At 53.4% G+C, this 22,429-nt stretch overlaps 2 protein-coding genes across 16 annotated transcripts in view; one reads left to right on the top strand and one right to left on the bottom strand.

The window, feature by feature from the left end:
- The first annotated feature begins 1,827 nt into the window (after nt 1-1,827).
- TMEM200B (transmembrane protein 200B) lies at nt 1,828-11,329 on the top strand. The gene is made up of 2 exons (XM_036397276.1): nt 1,828-1,955; nt 9,554-11,329. Exon 2 carries the CDS (start codon nt 9,577-9,579, stop codon nt 10,873-10,875), a length of 1,299 nt encoding a protein of 432 aa, XP_036253169.1. The 5' UTR covers nt 1,828-1,955; nt 9,554-9,576; the 3' UTR covers nt 10,876-11,329.
- Nucleotides 11,330-20,370: 9,041 nt separating this feature from the next.
- EPB41 (erythrocyte membrane protein band 4.1) overlaps nt 20,371-22,429 on the bottom strand; it is a 72,852-nt gene continuing 70,793 nt past the window's right edge. For all 15 annotated transcript variants that reach the window (XM_036397183.2, XM_054517242.1, XM_054517243.1 and 12 more), the window contains 2 exons: nt 21,358-21,465; nt 20,371-20,480 (listed from right to left, as the gene is read on the bottom strand). In XM_036397183.2, coding sequence (XP_036253076.1) covers nt 21,367-21,465 — 99 coding nt within the window. In that variant the 3' untranslated portion in view covers nt 20,371-20,480; nt 21,358-21,366. The remainder of the gene's footprint in view (nt 20,481-21,357; nt 21,466-22,429) is intronic.

Raw genomic sequence — 22,429 nt, 5'->3', positions numbered from 1 at the left:
ACAGAGCTCCCACCACTTCCCTCTCTGGCTCTTTGGCCAGCACTGCCTGGCACAGGTACAGCCTCTGAATAGAAATCAAATTTTGCTCAAAAGCACTAATTTCTTCTGGATCATGGGGTACCCAGATGGGTTCCAGTGGTGGCAAAGGGAGACCTTGAATGTGTTGCTTGAACAGCATGACAAGCCAAAGTCAAATCCCATTCTTCCCTGGGCAGTGGTGTTCCTTGCCTGGAAGGCTTGGATGAGTGAGGCATTGCTCCACTCCAGCAATGCAGCTGGCACCTTGAACCCACAGCCATAATCCCTTCCCTCAAGAAACTCCAAACATTCGCAGAAGTTGCTTTAATTGAGCCCAGCAAGGAGGCAAAGAACCGACCCTGTGCAGCATTCCCCCAGAACTAGGGATTAAATTCCCTCATCATCAACCGTCTGGATGTTGCTCCCTGCCAGAGACAGGTGAGGAACCTGGTGTCCTGCACCTCATTTTTAAGCTTTATCCCTAAAAGTCTTTCCCAGGAAGTGCTCCCTGCCATAGAGACATTCAGCCAGATCCTGGGTCTGCTTCTGGACTGTGGGGTGTCAGTGGCAAAGTTACACAGGGAGTTGAGTTGTTTTGTGGCTTCCTAGGGAGAGCAGGGATCTGAGGAATGTGACCTTGGCACACTTTTAATTAAAGGCTGAGAAAGAGCCTCTGCCTTGCGGAACATCTGAGGCTCTGGGTGAGATGGGGTCCCCACAGCACTTACTGGGGTGCTGGGGTGGAAATGTGCTGGTGAAGGCTTGGATTGGCAGTTTTGGTGTGTCAGGATGTGCCCATGGTTACAGCTGTGCGATTCTGTTCATTGCCCTGTGGGGATGGGGATGTGGGCGCAGCGAGGAGGAAATGGGGGTGAGGGGATGGAGATGGGGGATGAGGATGCAGGAATAGGGGTGCTGTGCCATAATCCCTGGGGCTGACAGAGAGATCTGCTGTGTCCTTGGCAAGTTCAGAGGAGGGGAAACAAAGCCCTGCACTCTGAGCAGCTCCTTGCCGAGGGTCCTTGCACTATGCCTGTCTGGAGGAGAAAGTGCCTCTGGAATCGGCGTTAGCACCGTCTGGGGGGGGCTGCAGCAAACACCTCCAACTGCCAGGATGGACATGGGATAATGCTTCATCCCAGCTGCTGAAATCCCTGTGCTGAAAGGGGGGAACCACTGCAGCAGCCCCAGTCCCAGTGCAGGCTGGCCTGGCTTGAAGAACTGGGATCTTCTGGTGCACTGCAGGCTGGCGGGCTGGGGGGCTTTGCTGGTGGGGTGGAGAAGGGTCTCTGAGCTCTGAGTATTTCATAGGACCAGAGAATCACGGAATAGTCTGGTTGGGAAGGGTCCTTAAAGACCATCCAGTTTCAGCCCTCCCCCTGCCGTGGGCAGGGACACCCTCCACTGGAGCATCCCCCGGCGAGGCAGGGCCCATCCTGCGGGAGGGCCTGGGGTCTCCGCTGGGCGAGGGGATCCGGGCGCGGGGCGGAGGAAGGATCCCAGCCCGGCCCCTTCCATCCCCCGCCGCCGCCGCCGGCCCCGCTCGGAGCCAGGAAAATCCCAAATCCCATCGATCCCGCACGGCGATCGCAACTTTCCCACGGCCGGGAAGCGGCCGCCGGCCCCGCGGAGCCCGGCCCGGTAGGGGCACAGGGGGGTCCCGTCCCGTCCCGTTCGCGTCCCCCCCGCCCGAGCCCGCCGCGCTCCGCCCCCCGCGGGGCCGGGGCGGGACCCGGGGCCGGGCGGAACCCGCCGCCCCCCCTGCCCGCGCCCAGACGTCCCGGCGGCGGCGAGCGGGGAGCCGGGGGCTGGGATCCCGACACCGCGCTGCCTCCTGCCGCTCCATGGCCCCGGCCGCGGCGGCGGACCCCAGCGCCCGCCGCCCCCGGGGCACCGGCCCCGGCCCCGGCGGGAGGCGCACGGCTCGGCGGCCGCCGGTGAGTGCGGGGACGGGGGGACGGCGGGGGGGACACGGGGCACCGGCCGTGCACATCCACATCCACCTCGGGCACACAGACCACGGGCGGGATGCGCCCCGGGCACTGAGCTTCCACGGGCACCCATGGACAGACACCGAGCACCCACAGGCAGGCACTGAGCACCCCTGGGCACCCATGGACAGACACCGAGCACCCGCAGGCAGGCACTGAGCACCCCCGGGCACCCATGGACAGACACCGGGCACCCGCAGGCAGGCACTGAGCACCGCTAGGCACCCATGGACAGACACTGGGCACCCGCAGGCAGGCACTGAGCACCCCCGGGCACCCATGGACAGACACCGAGCACCCACAGGCAGGCACTGAGCACCCCTGGGCACCCATGGACAGACACCGAGCACCCGCAGGCAGGCACTGAGCCCCCCTAGGCACCCATGGACAGACACCGGGCACCCGCAGGCAGGCACTGAGCACCCCTGGGCACCCATGGACAGACACCGAGCACCCGCAGGCAGGCACTGAGCACCCCTGGGCACCCATGGACAGACACCGAGCACCCACAGGCAGGCACTGAGCACCCCTGGGCACCCATGGACAGACACCGAGCACCCACAGGCAGGCACTGAGCACCCCCGGGCACCCATGGACAGACACCGAGCACCCACAGGCAGGCACTGAGCACCCCCGGGCACCCATGGACAGACACCGAGCACCCACAGGCAGGCACTGAGCACCCCCGGGCACCCATGGACAGACACCGGGCACCCACAGGCAGGCACTGAGCACCCCTGGGCACCCATGGACAGACACCACGCACCCACAGGCACTGCACACTGAGGGGCACCAGGCAGCTTTGGACATAGTGTACCCACAGATACAAATCTGCTCCCACAGACACCGAGCACACGCAGGGACACCCAGACACGCACACAGACACACACCACACATACACGCATGCACAACCAGCTGTGCACAGATGTGCACGCACACTCCTGTGCAAGCCCACACAGAGGCACACGCATCTTCACACAGCCAAAACCCAGGAGCTGAGCAGAACTCCCCAATGCCAGCATTTTTTGCAATTCCCGAGGCTCCTGGCAGAGGACTGGGGTGAGGAGTAGCCCCGCAGGTCATCCCCGCATAGGGTTTGATGTGGACACTCAAGAGAGAAGTGGGTGGAAATTATACCAGTAGATCCTGGAGTTTGGGATCTGGAGGGCCTGTGTGCACAAGGGGCTGAGCTTTATGGCACGGAGGGGTCAGCAACCGCAGCCAGACCCACGGCTCTGTCTCACCTCTTGGTGGGTTTGGATCCTTGCTCATGAAATCAGCAAGATATATCTTTTGCAGGGTAAAGAGCAGGAGAGATAGGGGTTAAAAAGCTCGAAGCTAAGAGTGATACCAGCTGGGTTTACAGTTGGGAACTTCATTGCTTGCAGGCCGGGTGTTATGTGGGCCTGTGGAGCAGGAGATGGGATCTGTGTGTCTGTACCCCCCTGGATAACATGGGCCGTGCCTGGGAGCAGGGAGGCAGCCTCTGGACTCCATCCTTCCATCCCGTCTCCTCCCTCCATGCTGGCAGGGATTTTTCAAAGAAGCAGCAGCAAAGGTGCCAGATTCAGAGTTTGGTCCTAATTCCCTGGAAATCTCAGCCTATGGATTTTTCTTTTACTCTCCTTCCTTTTCTCTTGCCTGCGGGGATTTGCAAGGTGCTTGCTCACAGCCTGCATCCTTGGATACCCTGCCACCCCACGCCACTTCCAGAGGCAGGAATTCTCCCAGGAAGTCCCCCCGAGCCCCTCACTCCTCCCCCTCCTCCAAGTGAGCAAAGAGCTCTCTCCATTTAAATTTAGATGTCTGCATTATCTTGAATTTGGATTTATTAATTATTTGCATCTGGTTCCTATCAAAAAAGTTGGGCAATGCAGATGTCCTGATTTCAGCTTGAGGGAGAAACACCAAATGTGTGGATTTTCATTGTCTCCTTAAACAATGGCCTGTCAGACGCAGCCAGGAGTTACAATCCTGCTCCCATTGCAGGGGTCTGACATGTCAGAGTTAAGCAACATCCAAGTTGCCTGAGCTCCTCACCATGGGTGACTGCGGCTCATTTCCCAGCCATGGAGATTAGTCTAATTAGCAGAGCAAATCTGGGTAAGGCAAGCTCTGATAATTAGTAATCAGTGGGATGTTTCCACACACTTTCTTTTGCCTGAGGGTTAGAGAGGCGTTCAGAGCATGGCCCCATTTTTTAGGAGCAGGGAGGAGTTTGGGGAACTCAAGGTGAATGGAGCTGGAGCTACTGGTGGTACTGATGGCTCTCACTCCTCATGTCCCATTTGCCCATCGGGACCCTCTCGCCTGGGGTCAAGCACAGGGTGGAAAGCAAAAGGAGAGACCCATGTGTCCCCAAATCACCCCAGCACCATCTTTCCCTGGATCATATTCCAAGGAAAGTAGTGGCCTTGGTGGCTCCTGACTGCTGTCTGGGACATGTGACCTGATAATGGGGAGCTGGCACGATGCTTCTCCACACCCCGGGCCAGGTGTGGGGATGATGTCCCTGTTGATAGGTGCTTGGTGGAGGTGGTTTTGTGTTAATCCCTCCTCCATCCCATCCTTCACCTAGGAAAACCGAGGTCTTTGTGCTGCAGAAAGGGGAATACGGGGCACTTCTGACCTTTGGGTTGTCAATCCTGGGATCTTCTGTGCTGCAGCAAAGGTGAAAATCTGTCACAACCCCAGCAAGACTCCCAGTCTAGGACCAGAAGGTGATTCCCGCTGGGAAGGGGATAATCCTTCCCATGCTGTGGTAATTAGCATTACTGAGTTCATGTGAAAGTTTCTATGAGGGAACTTAATTAATTATGGTTGATTAATGGGTGTCCCCAGCTAAAGCTGGAGCTGGAGCCACGGATTTTGTCACCGCATTTGGAACACTTGTGTCAGGTTCACACAGGGAGGTTTTATTCCTTGGGAATGAGCCCAGGGGAGGCTCTGGACTGGGAGCTGCCAGTGGATGCTGGGATGGTGACAGGGTTTGCTCCAGCTGGGAAACCCCCAGAAATGTCTGGCAGATTTTTTTTCCTGTTCCCTCTCTCTGGAGACCTTTATGTGTAGCCAAGGAGGGGAACTTGAAGTGAACTCAGAGAACTAGGGAAGGAGGAGGCACTGCACAGGTGGGGATATGAGGGCTCAGACCACCCTGAGTATCCAGCATGAGGGATGCACTGTGCACTGGCATCGCTGCTGCTCCCCTGCTGGCCTTGGCTTCAGTCTCCCGCAGCCAGGATGGGAGGTGGGATGGGGAAGGAGCTGGTGCCTGGGTACTGCTCCTGTGGTCGCCTCCTGCCCCGTGCTGGGGGCGGCGTTGGAAGTTGGGCTGAAAAGGAGTTATTTTTAAGCAACACATCTCAGTGCAGACTGTCATTCCCATTCTCCATACCTTCCCTGTGGGTGGGAGAGCCGGGGGGGATCCAGCAGCTTGACTCAGCCTCATTCCCAGAAGGTCTTGTCTGCCTCGGTCCCCTTTCTTTGTGGAGAGGGATTTGGGGAGCACAGCCACCACGGGTTTGGATGTCATAGGCTCCGCAGGACTTGGATGAGGCAGAGAAGTCTGGGCTGTGCTTGCTGGTTTGGGGTCTCACCCATTACTGTAGCCTTTAGACACACTCTAGGTTTTGCTGGCTGATTTAGCAGTGAATTGCAAAACCAGTTTATTCCCAAAATCAGGAGAGCATCTTTAAAGTCATAGTACTTTAGGAAAAGAAAAAGAAAACAGAGGTATTTTCTGTTTGTTGGGCATTTCTTGGGTGTTCATTACAGCCAGGGCTGCTCCTGTGCCAGCTCCCAGGGTGATGCCCTGCACAGGACCCACAGGATCCTGCATCCAGGGTGGGATCCTGGGTGCTGAATGGGATGATGCTCTGCGGTTGGGCAGTGCAGCCTGGCATGGGGCATGGCAGCAATGGGAACACTCTCCCTAGGGAGATGCTGGATTCTCTTCTGTGTGGTGGATGCTGTCCTGCAGCAAAGCCCTTTCCAGGTGTGAGCCAAGGAAAAGAAAAAGCTCCTGGAAGGATAACTGGCAAGAGGGATAAACCTGCGAGGAGAAGGCCCTCAGAGCTGCCTGCACTTGGCCCTTCTCCATATGGCATTTTTGCATCTCCAGCCCATCACTGAGCTGGGTGGCACCTCCTGTGTCACAGGACTGGAGTGGCACTTCCAGACACTGTTACAGCCTCTCTTCCCTCATCCAGAGGGAGATTTGGAGGCCATTTATGCTTTTTGATAGCTTTTGATGCTGGAAATTCAAGCTGGCAGTGTGGTCATGGTAGGGGCAGAGCATCCCAGGGACACCCAGGGGATTTGAGGATCTGCCTGCAGGAGGGACCTTTCTCAAATTCTGCTTTACCACCACTCAGCTCTGCCGCTGTCAGATGCATTGGGATTTAGTGTCAAATTTTAGGAGAATCAATCTGCGAAGGCGGCCAGAGAGGATTGAGGTGGGAGGGTGGAGCCAGCAATGTGCCTTCGTGACGGGAGGGATTAGAGAAATATTTGGGTTTATTTTAATGTCAGGCTTATTGTGGGGATTGGGAGCTTAACCTGGCAGCAGAGCAGTGCTCATCCCGCTCCAGAACGACATTAACAGTTCCATACTGTCATTCCTTCCCACCGGGAATGGAAACCTCAGAGCTCATCCTGGTGAGCCACAAATGCCTCCGGGCTGCACTGAGGTAGCCAGGAATGCCGAGGAGGCAGTGAGCCACTACCTGTCCCCAGCGTGTGTCCGGGCTGTCCCAGCCCCGTTCCTGCGCTCCGGGCTGTGTCTGACGCCGCTGCTCCAATGTGGGATTCATCCATTCGCGGCAATGTCGGCGGCTGCAGGGCGCAGGAGGGAATGGCAGCGCTGGCTTTCGTATTTTTTTAATTTATTTTTTCTAAAAGGGTTATATAACCTTGGGGATTCTATTAATAAAAATAATGGTTTTGAACTCTGGGAACAACCAGCCCCAGCAATGAGCAGGGAAATGCTCCAAGTTCAGAACAGAGCAGTGGGCACATAAGGGACAGGCACTCTGGGCAGGAGTAGTGGCCAAGGCTACAGAGGGGATTCCCCACCTTCAACCAGATTGGTGGCATCTGCCTGTCCTTCCTGCCAGCACCTCTGTCCCTGTGCCCAGGGAAGAGGAGAGGAGGTGGGAAGGGGATTGTTTCAGCCTCAGTGTGGTCTGGACCCTGTGAATGTGGGGTGGGTGGGCACCCCTCATCTTCCTGTACCCCTTCCCAAGCAGCCTGAGATGAATTCCAGACTGTATCCAGAGCAAAACTGTGGCAAGAGCAGCCTGGTGCAGCCCAGGTGAACATCACCTAGACCCAAAGCATTGTGCTGAAGAGGATCCAGGGGATGTGTGGTCCTCACAGGCAGGATTTGGGAAGTGCTCATGGTCCTCACAGGCAGGACCCCAGCAAAGCTTGTTGTCCCCACGGGAGGCTCTCTGTCCCCATGGGTGGGACACCAGGGATGATCCTGGTCCTTGTGGAACTGGTCTTGATTCCACATGGGGAGGGAGGTGCTAGAGAGGTTAGAGGAATTGGAGTTAAAGAGGCATGGCTGAGGCTCCAGAATAAAACAGGAGTGTGTTCAGTGAGAGTTTGGGGTCATGAGCTGTGGGGATTATGTTGCCTCCAGTCAATGTCCAAGAGCTTTCTCTTGCAATATAGAGGGTTATTCTCTTCTTAATCTCTAAGTAGCCAGCAAGGCATTTAAAGGGTTTGCTATAAAAATTAAGAGAATTTGAAGCTAAGATGGCAATTAGAGAAAATTGAGACATAACCTTAATCAGGGCATTTGGAGGCAGAAAGCCCACAGTCTTTGGGATGTGTTCAAGTGTCCAGTAGTTTCCCTTTAATACCAAAATATTTAAAGCCTCATTTTTCAGGATGAACATTACCTTGGGTTTATTGTGTTTCTCCTTTTGCCATGTGGGATTATCAATTTATTTTTCAGAAAGCCTTAACACCCCACTCAGCAGTGGCCTGGGGTTTGGTCTGGTTTGTTTGGGACTTTTTTTTTCCCTTTAATTCTCCCTTACTCGAATTGTCACAGCTTGACAGCCTTGTGCCAGGAACAAGCTGTCATCCTGGATCTCATATCTTTTAATTCTTTCCCTCTGATGCTAATAACACCTTAAGATGATTAACTGGGAAAGAAAGTAGTATTTTTCTGCTGTTTGGATGCTGGTCACTGGCTCTCAGTACTTCATTGATCTAGGGGAGTGAAATTGGAGTGGTCATCCCTCTTCTCCTGCAGGGCTCTCCTTGGGTTTAGTTTCTGGATTTGATTTGCTGAATATCCATGATTGTGTTGTCCAAATGCTTTTCTTGACAGTTTAAGATGCAGTGGGGTGACAAGCCGCCTCCCACAGCATCCCTTGGCTGGGGGCCACCCTGTAGCTCCCCCTGCTCACATCCCCTTTGGGATGTTCCTTTGGGAATGGCCTGGGCAGCATTTCCATGCTGGCAGTGCCAGGAGACACAGGTGAATGCACGGACACCCCATCCTGCCCCAGCCCCACTGCCAGCCATGGCTGGGCACACAGCACCACGCTGTGAGGACACAGATTCCTGTCAGCATGAGCTTATTTATAGTTTTTTAAAGATGTTTTTGGTCTGGGACTTGTTCAAGGCCCGTTTTAGCTTCCCAGGGTTCCACTTATCCCAAGCACAATGGTGCCAGCCCAGCTGATGCTTCCTGCCAGGCTGGTCACCTGCTGTGTTGGGCAGCAGCTTCCACACCTTTTTGCTCATCTAGGAAATAAAGTTCTGGATAAAATGACATATCATGCACTGTAAATCCCTAGATGTGGAGTTTTATGTTGGTGTGTGTGAGGGTAGGATCCCGGGGATGCACTGAGCAGGTCAGAGGAAATAGGAGACAGCAGAAAATTGGGAAAAACACCTCTTTTAGCTTAAATTCTCTGTTGATTGGTGGGTCCTGCCATCTAATGAGTGGCTTGATGTTGGTTTAGGTTTTTAGGTCCTGCTTGGATCATCACTTACAGGGCTCTGGGTGGTGTGGCTGTGTCAGACCTTTCATTTGAGTTTCCACATGCCTCAGTTTCCCCAGCAGACGAATAAATAGCACCTTCCCTCACTGCTGTTGTGGCAGACTGGGAGTGGCACCTTCTGCAGGTATCGCAGGACTGGGGTGACCTAGGACAGGTCCCTTTGGCTGCGATGCTAGCGATGGCTCTGTGCTGGGTGTGGCACAGCAGGGTCCCCACTGTCCTCGCTTCCTGCGCAGCTCAGGGGTTTAGAGGGATGAGTTTGGGGGCTTTGGGAGCATGGTTGGAAGGGGTGCCTCAGCCCTTCACTCCTCAGTGGGGAGAGAGAAGTGACTTGAGGAAAGAGGGGAGCAATTGGGCAGAGCAAAGCTGCTTGTCTCTGCCTAGTGTAACCTGTGGGCTCGGTGTCCTTGTGATCCTGGCATCCCCATGCTCCCAGTGTCCCTGTGGAGCCCGTGCTCCAGCAGCCTGGGCACAGGGACCCCCAATGATGCCTGCTCACCTTTTTCTCCTCCCATTGTGCAGGAATTGTGGCTGAGCCAGAGACGATGACTGCAGAGAGTGCCGAATCCAACGGGCCTATGCGGGAACCGGAGCACGGAGGGCCCAAGGTGCCAGTGCCCCCCGTCCCCCCGCAGCACCGGGGCCGCCGCCTGCGGCGCAAGCCCCCAACGGAGCCCCCGCTGAAAGGGCAGCTCCGCATGCGCTCACCCGCGGGGGCCTTTGTCATGGTGGGCATCTCAGTGGTCCTGGTGGGCATGACCATTGCCGTGGTGGGCTACTGGCCTCACCGGGGACATGGGGGCACCGGGGCCAGCGCGGGGAACACTAGTGTGGTGGGGGACATGAGGAGGGAGGTGGTGGCTGGGCGCCACATGCCCCACAGCGAGAAGCTGAAGCTGATCGGCCCTGTCATCATGGGCATTGGGCTCTTCATCTTCATCTGCGCCAACACAATGCTATACGAGAACAGGGACATGGAGACCCGGCAGCTGATGCAGAAGGGGCTCTACAGCCTGGCAGTGGGGCTGCCCGGGGGGACCAGCCCCGAGGATGGGCACTGTCAGCACGGGGACAGCCAGCCCTTCCCCAAGGCCAATGCTGAGTGCATGGAGGGCTGTTACCAGGTGGACCTGTCCTGTCAGCCCTGCCCCAGCCCTGGCAGCAAGTGGTCTGACTGCTACGGCCCCAACCAGCTCCAGGCCATGGCTGAGTTCCTACAGCACCCGGCAGCTTCCCCCGCAACCTCTCTCCGCAGCCTCCGCTCCACCGAGGTCAACCTGAGCCTCCCGCGCCCGCGCCGCACTGGAGCCGAGTCCCTCCTGTCCTCGGCCATGGGGGCTTTGACATTGCCCATCATCAAACTCAACAACTGCTTGCTGGACAGGGCAGCACAGGGGACTGGTGAGAGGGCAGAGAGGGGCCCTGCTGAGCATCCTCCCAAAACATCACAGCTCTCCCGGGCTCCGCTCTCCATTGGTGACAGCACTGCACCCTGTAGCCAGGATGGTGATGGTGGTGGTGGCCACATTGTCATCAGCATGGATGACAGCTGTCCTGGAATGGAGCCGCTTGTGGAGCTCAGCCCCGATGTGCACCTCCACACCCCAGGACACTCCAAATCCCTGGACCTTGGCCGGCCGGGAGTGCTGCTGGTGGCCCCCATCAAGGACCATAAGAACCGAAGCTGGCCCCGGCTGGACCATGTCAGCCTTGTGGGCTACGCCAAACTGGAAAGCACTGGCGAGTCCTCGGACCAGCTGCTGGAGCCCAGCGAGTCCCCAAGCCAGGGCCAGCCCCTGCCCAGCTCCTGGGTGGTGGGGATGGAGCAGGGCACACCGGTCTGATGTCCCCAGCACCTCTGGGGACTGTAACATCCCAGTCCCTCATCCTGGCCCACAGCACCCACCAGTGACCCCAAAACCCCACATCCAAGAGGGCTTTTGGGAGAGGCATTTTTAAACCAATGCCAAGAGGAAGGTCCTGACCCTCTGCTCCTGGGTGAGGACTCGCCTAGGTGGGATGTCCTTCCAGGTGGATGCCCTTGCCCTTACAAGACCTTCTCCTGGTGGCTTTTCCAGAGGAGTCCTCACTTTGAGACCCCACACAAATTGTGGGATAGGGACATGGGGGCAGGTGAAGCCCCGCCAGCCCCCACAGCACTTTATCTCAGTAGGTTTGGGGTGGGGAGATGCTTTGGGGGGTGATGTCCCCTTGTCCAGCCTCAACCCACCAGAAAATTTGCTTGGCCAGAGCACGTAGGCCCAACAGGGCTATTAAATATTATCTGGATGCCATGTAGTCCTGTCTTGCCTCCTCCTCTTGCCTGTGGGATGCTTGGGAGGGGCAGCTCCTGTGGCAGTCTGTCCAGAGGGTCTGTGAGACCTTGTGCCCCCACCCAGACTCCACTGGAGAAGGGATACTTCATAACTAGCTGCTCAACATTCAGAGGATGAGGTGATAAGTGCAAGGTTTGGGATTTTTATGGAGAGAAGGGATGTAAAAGGTGCCCAAGGAATTGCAGGCAGTGAGCAAGGTGCTGCTGCCCACCTGGGGTGCAGCAATTCTGAGAGCCTCTCAGTGGAAATAGGTTTGTTTGTGCTGGGTTTTGGTGGGATGGAGGATACAGGTGGTGGGAGGAAGGATATGAAGGGGCAAAGAGGTGGGGGAGTGTCAGTGCCGGTTTTGCCAGAGTGCTGTTCTGTTATTTGGTGCCTGTTGGATGCAGAGCAGGAGCTTTATGGGATGAGGCCAAAGAGGCAGCCTCAGCACGGGGGTAGATTCCTGGAGAAAAGGGAGCTGGGGGTTCATCCCATCCCTTCTTACTCCCTCCAGCTCTCTTGGGCAGGAGGAGCCCCGGGATGCCAGGGCATGTGGAAGGATGGATTGGAGCAATAGGACTGGGACAACTCTGCTCTCCAGGAACTCGGGAGGCTTCAAAATGGCTGTGGCAGCCTAGATGGGATCTTTGCCTTTTGCCTTCCCCAAACCAGGGCCTCTTGGGATGACTGAAATCTCTTTTATCTGTATGAAATGTTTGGGGGTGGAGGGTGGGGGGGTTATTCCTGTCCCTGCTTCTCCCTCTCTGGTCTGAAGTGAACACAGAGTGTCAGACCTTGCAAACTTTGGGAGCAACATCCTTCTCCAGATCAAAACATCCCAGTAAAATCATTTGGAAATTGCTTTTTCTACCCCAGCCCCCTCTTCTCCCAAAAAGCAGCCCCTCACAATGCTTTGATGGGGGGGATGGTGTTCTGCTTTACACGGAAAAGCTGTCTCTGTTTCCAGTTGCCAGCCCTCCCAGAGAGCTTGGATACAACTTCCCCTGTGCAGGGACCAGAGATGGGACCCACAGCTGCAGTTTGGGCCCAGTTGCATCCCAGAGGATTCTCTGGGAGTGATAGCTGCTTAATCTCAACATTATTTAGGCACTGATTCAATGCAATAAGCAGCAACAAGAAAAAGTCACCATTGGGGTCTGCCCTGGAGCAGCATCACAGAGGAAGTGCCAGAAGGTTGTTTTTGTCCAAAAATAACTTTTTACTTGGGCTTAACCATCTGCAGCCAGAGCTAATGCTGGGCCCTGGGCCATGCTTTGGGAACTGGCAGCAAGGAATTGGAGCCCAAAATGCCACAAGGAGCCGCACGAGAAGCTACTGGGGGTGTTTGTTTTAATTTTTCCCCTTCATTTTCTGGCTGAGGCTCAGTCTAACTGTTGGAAATGGCTGGACCACAGGGCAACCTGCGTGGACCATGTGCCTACACCAGCATCATCCTCCTGCCCCATCCTCCTTCCCAGCTCAGCAGCATCCTCCAGGGGAGGCATTTCTGAGTCACACAGGGATTGTTTCAAAACGCAAACCAGTTTGATTAATCAATCTGGCAGGGTGAGAAACCCTGTGCCTTCTCCAGGGAAGAGCAGCATCTGTGTATCCCTCACCTTCAGCTCTGTTCGTGGACACTGTTCCCAGAGTATTTGTGGGATATTAGCAGTGCTGGTTTCAGTGGAAGGATGCCATGTGTGCTGTCCTCAGTGTTCTGGGAGTGACCTGGGCAGGGTGAGGTTAGAAACAGAAAGTAAAAGTAAAAATGTACACCCTGGATGGATCCCTCCACTGACTGTTTGGCTGCAGGGTTGTGAAGTGGAACAATCCTGGAAGTCCCGGAGATGCCACACTGCACAGCCTGTGAAGGGCGGTGCTTGGAGGCACCTTCTGTCCTGCTCAGGAACAGACTAGATACGCTATGGACTAAATATCCAGCTGTTGTCACCCCCCAGGGTATCCCACCCCAGGAAGTGGCCACTGCAGGAGGAGATTCCTACCAACAGAAGGGGTATTTCATCATAAACACCAGCAAGGAAAACTGGAGGATTGTTCCCAACACCAACATGTCCAGGCTGATGAGGACTGACCCTGGGGGTCCCTTGGACCAGAGGATGGAGGCTGGAGAGATCAAGGGAAATTGCAATTATCCCCCACCACCAAGAGACCTCTCAGCTGGTGCGTGGCTACAGGACAGCTTAGTTTGGGCCAAAATTTGATAAAATGGGGAAAATTGATTGAGGGAACAACTACCACAGGCTGTGTGTGGGAGATGTGCCCTGGAGAGATGCAGACCCTGCTGGTGGCTGTGAGAGGGTCTCTCATGCCTGGGTACACCCCAGTAGTACCAGTGAGTCTCCAGATTTGCTGCTGGGGATACTTCTGTCCCCAGGGAGCACAACAACCACAGCTGGCGACAATCACTCCCTGATACTGCTCAGCCGTTGGCTGGTTTGCAGCTCTTTCTCCTCCTATTCCCGCAGTGGGGCTGGTCACAGCCATGAATCTGCTTGGCCAGAGTGCCCTTCATAAGATTTAAGGTCTGTGGGAAGGTGAGGGCTCGGCTCCCAGCACACACTTGCAGTACAGCCAGCAGTGAGTGATCCTGGCCATAAATCTCCTGCCGAGGTGTCTGTCAGGAGGGTGATGCGTAGGGGACGGTGTGACCTGTGCTGGGTGAGTGTGGCTTTTGCCCTCCATGGCTAAAGAGCAGCGGTGTGATGGGTGCAGCTGTGCTCCCCGGGTCTGTCCCTTTTGGCAGGGGGCTGATTTCTATTTTAAGAAAGGGCAAGAGTGTAATACAAAATGCCTCTCTGCATTAGTGAGCCAGCATTGAGCCAAAGGCACCCATCCTAGTACTTCCTGGTACCCAGGGGAGCTGGAACGGGGCTGGAGCTGGGGTGGGGTTGGGAGTAGTTGCTTAATTATTTTTACATTATTTTTTTTCCTGTGGGTTTGGGGGTGTCCTGTATAGATTCTCTGGCACCCAAGGCTCTGCACATTAATCCTACTGTAGAAATGGGCTGAGCAATGTGGGATGGATTGCCCTGGGGCTGGTCCTGGGTCAAAAGCCAAAGTTCCCTCAGTGTTGTTAGCATCTGTGTGATGTGTCCTGGCAGCTGAGCACTGGCATGGGGCTGGAGCCCAAATCTCTGGGGCTTTGCTTGGAGCCCATCAGGGATCACTGCCCATGCTGGTGGCAAAAAGCAAAAGATGCCCATGAATCTGCAGGAGTCTGCACTATTGCTTCCTTGGGTGGTTGGGGACAGAGCAGGGATGAATCCAAGGCCATTGACCCAGCTACTGCAGGACCTGAGGTGATTCCCCACCTGGTTTTGGCTATTCTTTTGTGCCTCAGTTTCTCCAGTAATGGAGCTCAGAGCTGAGCTCAGCATGTCCAACCTGGCCCATTGCCAACATAATTCCTCCCTTTCAACCTTGTTTATCTCAGACCCTGGGCTCTCCCAGGTGGAAGGGATGGAGTCACCCTGTTGCTGCCTGGCTCCCACAGCAATTCCCCCTGGAGCCCTGAGGAACACGACTGGCTGCTGAGCCCCAAAACCAGGAGGAGCAGCCTAAAAATAACCTGGCCTGGAATAAGCTGGTGACTTAATGGGAACTTTCTCCTCCTGATGTGACAGCTGCTTCTCCAGGTTGAGTTCTGGGATGGAGACATGAGGAAGGACCAGGGATGGGTGATGAATGAAAGCCACTTTTGTGGCTTCTTCCCAAAGGATGGGATCTCCAAGACAGTCATTGCCTTTGGTGTGGGGTCTGGGGGCTGGGGTGCGTGTGGGCCCACCCAGGAGCACAGACTCAGTCTGCCAGGAACTGCTGCCTCCTGCGCAGCTGGGACGAGGGGTGGGGGTTCCATTTATTTGCATCTGGATTGCCATGGTATTTGTTTGCCTAACATTTTCCCTAGCTTGTAGCCAGGCAAAACGCCACAGGCAACATTACCACACCCCCTCCTGCTCTGGCTGTGAGGTGGATAAAGGCACCCTGGGTTTGGGACACTCACCCAGAGGGGCTTTGGGGAGCTTTAAGGAAAAGCCTTTCCAGTCTCCTGGGATGGCCCCAGACTGCTGAGCATCGAGGTGTGTGTTTGCTGTCCCTGCACTTGTACCCTGGAGAAATAAGCTGAGGACACTTTTCCCCTGGGCATTTTGGATGGGGTTCCAGTGTCACCTGTGCTGAGGTGTCCCTTCACTAGTGATGACAACACTCCTGCCCAGCAAAGCACAATGGTTTGGGTGGATAGGCAATATGGGACCGTATCCCTGGTGCCACTGATGTCCCTGCAGTGTCCAGGACAGGGATGTGCCAGAAGCCCCATGGGAACCATCAGCCCCATGTCCCCTGCCTGTGGGAGTCCCAAGGCTGATGATGGTTGTTTCTGCAGGACACACTGGTGTAGTCCAGCACAATCCCATATTGTTGTTGGAGCTGGTAGCTGTCGGACAGACTGGGCCCCACAGGAGCTTGACAGAGCTTGGAGCTGGTGCCCAGGTGATGCTTAATAGGGCCAAAAGTGGGAGCAGGTGATGATGTCTTGGCCATTGAGCAGGGGCTGACATCCCCAGTGCAGCTAAGCAAAGGGACAAAGCCATTTCTTGGTTGGTTGTCTGCAGCCGTGATGTTTTTGGGGCTGTGGTTCATACCCAGCCATGACTCCTCACACCACTGCATTGTCTGAAGGTCCTGGGACCTCCCCAAGCCCCAACTCCCTGGAACAGGGCTGTTTGCAGCATGACCCTGCTGGGCTGGGGAGGGCAGGAGCCTGGGAGATAACAGGACCTGGCTCTGCCACAGAGCTGTGAGTGAGTCGTGTTGCTGTGACACTTACAGGAAAGCAGCTCCAGTGGTGGCAGGTTCCAGCTCTCCAGGGTCAGGTTCTGAGGCTCCTTGGTAATTCTGGCTTTACAGGACACTGAAATTTAGTGCTTGGAAGCAAACTGTCTGGGGTCAGGGTGGAAACTATGATGGCTGTGTCTGAAGCAATGGGAATTCAGAGCTTTTAGCAGGACATGCCACATGCCACCCTTCTCTTTCTGCCTGTTAGGGAAACCAGGCCCTGGGCTGCCCCTGCCCCCAGGGAAGCTTTTCCCAGCCAATTTCCAGTCTCCAACTGCCCTAACTGGGCCATCTGGCTCTTGTTCTCTGTCAGGCCTGCAGCCAAGATGCCCTGTCAGTTTTTTGTGCCTTATTTCTGTCCCTCCTAAAGCTGCTGCAGCCAGAAAACAAATCAGATAGAACCAAAATATCGATGGATTTGAGATTTCCCCCCACTCTAGCTGAGTCACGCTTACTTAGGGTTGGGCAGTAGCTGCTGAGCACAGACCTCACCTGGTCTCACCACAAATTTCACAGCTCAAATGAAGGTTTTACATCAAGTGATGCTTCTTTGGGGCAAATTTGAACTCTGGGAATTGCTTCTGGCCTTTCTGGGGGCTTTGGTCCCATATGTGACCACAACAGGAACTGTTTAAAGGGTCTGAAGGCACCAAGAGCCCAGGGAAATGCTGGCCCAGGGCTGGGAGAGCTTTGGCACCATTGTAGCTACATTTGGGGCTTTGGTTTAGGCTGGTAAAACCGCGTCACCACAAAGCCAGGCTAAGGAGAGAGACCTGGAGGAAGATGAGGAGGAGGAAGAGAATTCAACACTAGGGAGAGAATTTTGTTTGAAGATTTATTGAAAAATGCAGTACAAGAAGCAATACTGAACACTTAGGTCTGCCTAAACACTATGGCAACTTTCCCTTTGATTCACTATGAAAATCCAAAATAACAACTCCCATCACTAGTTGATCTAGAAAGTTTTGCCAACTTTAAAAGTTCCTATTTTTATTAAGAGTTGTAAATGCCTAACCCAGACAATTCACAATTGCCTTAAAAATTTTTTACAAAGCTCCTTCATCTTCTCAACTAAATCATTTTTTTTTGTTTTGTTTTTTACAAGTTTCATCTCTAAGGCTGGGACACTACCACCTCTTAAGGTAATTGTACAATTAGGAAAATCAGCAAACCACAGTTTATTAAAATCAGAAATCAGTCAGTCCTTTGCTAACACATCTCTGTTGGTCAGGGACTCCTATTGGGCAACTGGAGCTGCCATTCCAATTTAATGGAGAAGAACAAGAGCTCCTTGCCTTCCTTTCTATAAAAACATTCATTCATATATAAATAGCTTCCATATAATGCATATTATACAATCAAGACAGTCTCTGGGTGAATTTGTGGAGTGGGAAGAGCTGGGAACATTCATATAAATAGACCTTACTTAGCTGATTTGTCCCTAGAGCTGACACAGCATGCTCAGAGCCAAGGATTTTAAATCCCACCAGAGGTAGAAGGGAAGTGGGCAGCCCCACCATGGCCTTGGCTGAGGGTGAGAGAAGCTTCTTCTGCTTTTAACTTGTATCTTCTTCCCAGGCTCCTGGGCTCGGGCAGGAGTGGGGCTGGAAACCCCTGAGGTTAGACAGCAGGTGATGGAAAGGGCATGTGAGGCCATGACTTGTTTGAATTACTCCAGGGGAAGCAAGAACTCAGCAGGGGGAAGTGTGAAAATGGAAAACAGCCACCCAAAATCCAAGGAAAAAAAAAATGGGGTTGTTCCAGTCTACAGGCCCTTTAACAAGGGACATCTGCAGCAACAGTGAGCACATCCTTTTGGGAAGGAACCACCTCTCCTGCCAGCAGGCTTCTCACCCAGAAATCCCCTGCTTGGGGTGTTTTGTCCCACTCATCGTGCTAAGGGCACATGACACCCCAAGGGAACACCCATGGACCACATTCCCCTAAACTCTCCTGACAGCCAAGTGCCTTTAAGTGCTATGGACAAACTTAATTTATTATGCTGGCTGTGCCTGGTAAAGCCCAGAACTCCTCTCAGCCACTGCTCCATGTGCCCCTTCACTCTTCAGGTGTCTGTTGCAAATGAGATGGAAGGACTGAGCGGCAAAGAACTCAATTTCCAGAAAAAGGACAGTGACTGAGGGTGCTCAGCATGATGGGTGTTTAAGGCAAGCATTACCCAACTAAGCTGAGGACAGCAGAGACACAGGCCTCTTCCACAGCCTGCGTGGCAGAATAAGGAAGGAAAGGGCTTTTCAGACATGGATAGGAAGACTTAATCTCTGCACTATAGCCCAGGACTCCCTAAATCCCCAGAGCAGGATGCCCTGAGGGAGGCAGAGTGTCCCAGGAGGGAAACCTGCACCAGAGCAGCCCAGAGGCAGCTGCTGGCACGGGAGGGCTGGAGGCTGAGCAGGACCCAGGGCCAGCAAGGCTCAAAGAGAGCCAAGATCCAGCAGCTCCAGCAGAGTCTCCAATCAATACTGACAGCTTAATTAAAATTGCACCTGAAGCTGAGAAGCTGCACCAGCCCCAGTGTAGTTCCAGGGCTGGCTGCAGCTAAACAGTGGAGTCGTTGCAGCCTGAGCTAAATCCAGTGACTTCTGAAATACATTATTCAAATTTAAAACTGGAGAGCTTTTCTCTTTATTGCCATTTTTTTCCCCATCCTCACCTAAGGAGCAGAGCAGTCCTTGCCCTCAGCTACCACTGTGCCACACTATATATATAAATATATATATATACATATATATTTATACATGAAAAAAAAAATCACAACCTCAAGTGGACTAAAGTGTTCACAAGTGTCTGGGCAGACTGTTTACAGAGCTTGGTTGGTTTTTTGCTTCTTGAATTTAAAAGGTGGAAGGACAAACCAGGCAAGAACATTCCCATGAAGCTTAGAGAGCAGAAATGGGAGCACATCCAGCCCCTGAAATCATGTTTTTGCATCACCCCCTCTGTGCTGGAAATGGCCCTGGGGGTCTGTAAGCTCAGCCTCAAGATTCAGACAATCACCCTGATATTTCATTCCAGCAAGGGGGTCATGAAGCCAAATCCAGACCCGCAGGCGAGTGTGGAAGAGGGAATGTCAACACTTCCCATGTGGTTTGGCTCTTTCACAATCAGCAACACCTGATAGCTCCTAAAATTCCTTGTTCAGCCTCTCCAAATACAGCTTGCAGGCCTAGGAAGAATTGTCTAAAGGAATTTAAATTAAATGCTAGTAGGATACACGCTCTGAGAAATGGGTAACGTGTTCAGCTTTAAATAGCACTGTGAGGGGAAGAAAAAAACCCAACCCATGACTTACAAAAAAAACCAAAAAACCCCTCCATAATTTAAAAATCATGAACACAAACAAGTGAAAAACTATGACATTGAAAAGCTCAGTTCCTGTGAATGCTGCACAAGCCTACCTTAATAGCATCCCGAGTCCAAACACCTTAAACACACACTTCTAAGGGCTTTTTAATTTAATGGCATCTAGAAAACACAAACAGGTGGGGAGCACTCAGCAGAGACACACGGGAAGAAGGTGAGATGCTATCCTCTTAAAGCTCTAAAATTCACAGTATAAGATACTTGAAGCAACTTCCAGTATTCCTTAAATCTAGTCAACTATTCAGATGTATGCACAGGCTACACCACAAAACCCTACTGTGATCACACATCAGGGCTGGAACCCAGTGGGGAGGGAGCTCAGAGCAGCCCAGGTGTTGCAGCGGGGCTGGAGCTCCCCAGAGCTACAAAAATAATCTAGAGGCAATTGGAAATGCTGCACAGAGTCTGACTCTTTAAACTGACTCTCCTGGAAGAAGGACCCATGGCTTTGTGAAGGCGCATACAGAGCCCGCACCGGGAACATGCACGGAACAGCTCCGCTATCCCTGATGAGGCAGAGGGAATACAAGTTAAAACAGGGAGCCCTGGAGCCCTGTGAGGTGAGATTCTGTGTCTGAAGAGGCTTTGCGTGAGGGAATGCAAAACTGAAAACCTGTAAAAAATACTAGAAATATTTTAGAAGTTAGAAATATGGCATATTTCTGTCGCGATAGATATTAAAAAACCCAACAAAACAAAACCCTATATCCAGTAGGATCTAGTGGACTCTGGAAAAATCTCAAGTAAAATGTCAAAGCGCAACTCTTAATAAATGATATGAATGTCTCTGAGTGTCAAGTCTGAAATCCGAGGTCTTTGTGCTCCAGGTAGTTTCTTGGTAGTTTTGCTGGGTTTCTTTTTCCTGGTGTTGTCATGGGCAGGAACGTTTCCTAGCAAGAGAGGAAGATGGTAAGTTGCACCAACAGCAGCATGCTGGAAAAGACAGGAATACACCTCCCTGAAGTGGATGGGAATTGAAGTCGGATGAGTCACCACCAGAGGCAGGTGAGAGGTGCCTAATGGGGCTCCAGGAGAGTGACTTTGCACAAGGGTCTGGAGCAACAGGACAAGAATACCAGAGGGCAGGGTGAGATGGGATATTGGACAGGAATTTTTCTCTGGGAGGGTGGTGAGACCCTGGCACAGGATGCTCAGAGAAGCTGTGGCTGCCCCTGGATCCCTGGAAGTGTCCAAGGCCAGGCTGGACAGCGTATGGATCATCCTGGGACAGTAGAAGGTGTTCCTGCCCATGGCAGGGGTGGGACTGGATGAACTTTACAGTCCCATCCAACCCAAACCATTCTAGGATTCTGTGATCAGTGGCATGAGGCAGGATGGTGTTTAAAGCACTGAGGTACACCCAGAGCTCCTGGATTCCTTCAGCAGCTCCTTCCCAAACTTATAAAATTTGCAGAAAATGGGATTTCCAGGCAAGCTTGGGGGTTACTGGGCACTGATGTGGACAGGGGTCTATGTGCCACCTACAGCTGCTCCATGTGCTCCCAGCACATCATGGATATTTCAGAAGGCAAAGTAGCCTCATGGCAGGAGCTGTGTAGCTTTTAACCCATTTGGGCTCATTTCCACAGGATTAGTCTGTCTGTGACTGCCTCATCAGCCTCCATGGATCTAACAGGACGAAGCATGAGCAGGACTCAGCAGAGAACAATGATCATTTTACTTCAACTCTGACCCTATTTACCCAAATCTCCTGTGCACTGAGATCAGTCACCCCCTGCCCCCACTCAAGGTGATGTCTCTACTCACACAGCCCAATTACTCCTCTGCAATCTCTGTCTCCTGGTGCACAACCACTTTGGTCACTGACATGTCTGGGTGCTGCTCCTTAGCAGCCTTGATCGCCTGTGCCAGGACCTGAGGGACAGCAGGGGAGAGCATAGGTTAGAGCACATCAGAGTGTCAGAGCATGGCACCCACCAAGGACACAAGAACCTTCTTCTAACTCCAGAGTGTAAAAAAGAAAAGTAGATGCACTTGATAGAATTATAGGAAAATTATAATTTTGAGTTGGGAGGGACCCACAGGGATCATCCAGTCCACTCCAGGCCCTGCCCAGACCCCCCAACAACCCCATCTTGGGCATCCCTGGCACTGCTGTCCAAAGGCTCCTGGAGCTCTGGCAGCCTCCGGGCTGTGCCCATTCCCTGGGCAGCCTGGGCAGTGCCAGCACCCTCTGGGGGAAGAACCTTGCCCTGAGCTCCAGCCTAAACCTCCTCTATCACAGGGAGCAGAGCTCGAAGCTGCCCCTCAGGAGGAGCTGCAGCCCTTGCTGAGCCTTACCCTCAGTGTCCTCTGCTCCAGCTGAACACAGCGAGTGCCCTCAGCCACCCCCTCTATGACCCTTCCTGATCCTTCACCATCTCCAGAGCTTCCTTTGGAATCTCTCTTAATTGTTTTAGGTCTTAAATTGTGGTGCCCAACACTGCCCCCAGGACTTCAGCCACACACTTTGGTGACTTTTAGTGCTATTACATTATCTCTGAAAGGAAAAGCACTACTTGAAGAATACCTCCATCTCTCCACTGCCCCATGGCAGAAGATGGATGAGAGCATTTAAGCATAACCTGCTTATTTTTCCAGCAAGTGTGATAGGCACATCTCAGACATTTTCTGGTGGAGTTAATAAACTAGATCTTGTCATAAGAATATTTTCCACCCCCATGATACTTGTGACTAAATTTAAATTCAAAGTATAATTCTCTGATGACAAAATCATCACTTCCAACACATGCAAGAGGCCAATGAGGCTGAGTCATCAGAAAGGTTTCATATATAGCCAAAGAGATGCTACACAGGTGCTGAGTGCTCTGAAATTACT

The sequence above is a fragment of the Molothrus ater genome, chromosome 24 (assembly GCF_012460135.2).
Source record: "Molothrus ater isolate BHLD 08-10-18 breed brown headed cowbird chromosome 24, BPBGC_Mater_1.1, whole genome shotgun sequence".
Classification (NCBI taxonomy): Eukaryota; Metazoa; Chordata; class Aves; order Passeriformes; family Icteridae; genus Molothrus; species Molothrus ater.
Note: the sequence above shows the minus strand (reverse complement) of the source record. Positions and strands in the feature narration are given on the sequence as shown.

Coding starts and splice junctions, on each gene's coding strand:
- TMEM200B (XM_036397276.1), top strand. CDS start 9,577: ATGACTGCAGAGAGTGCCGAATCCAACGGGCCTATGCGGGAACCGGAG.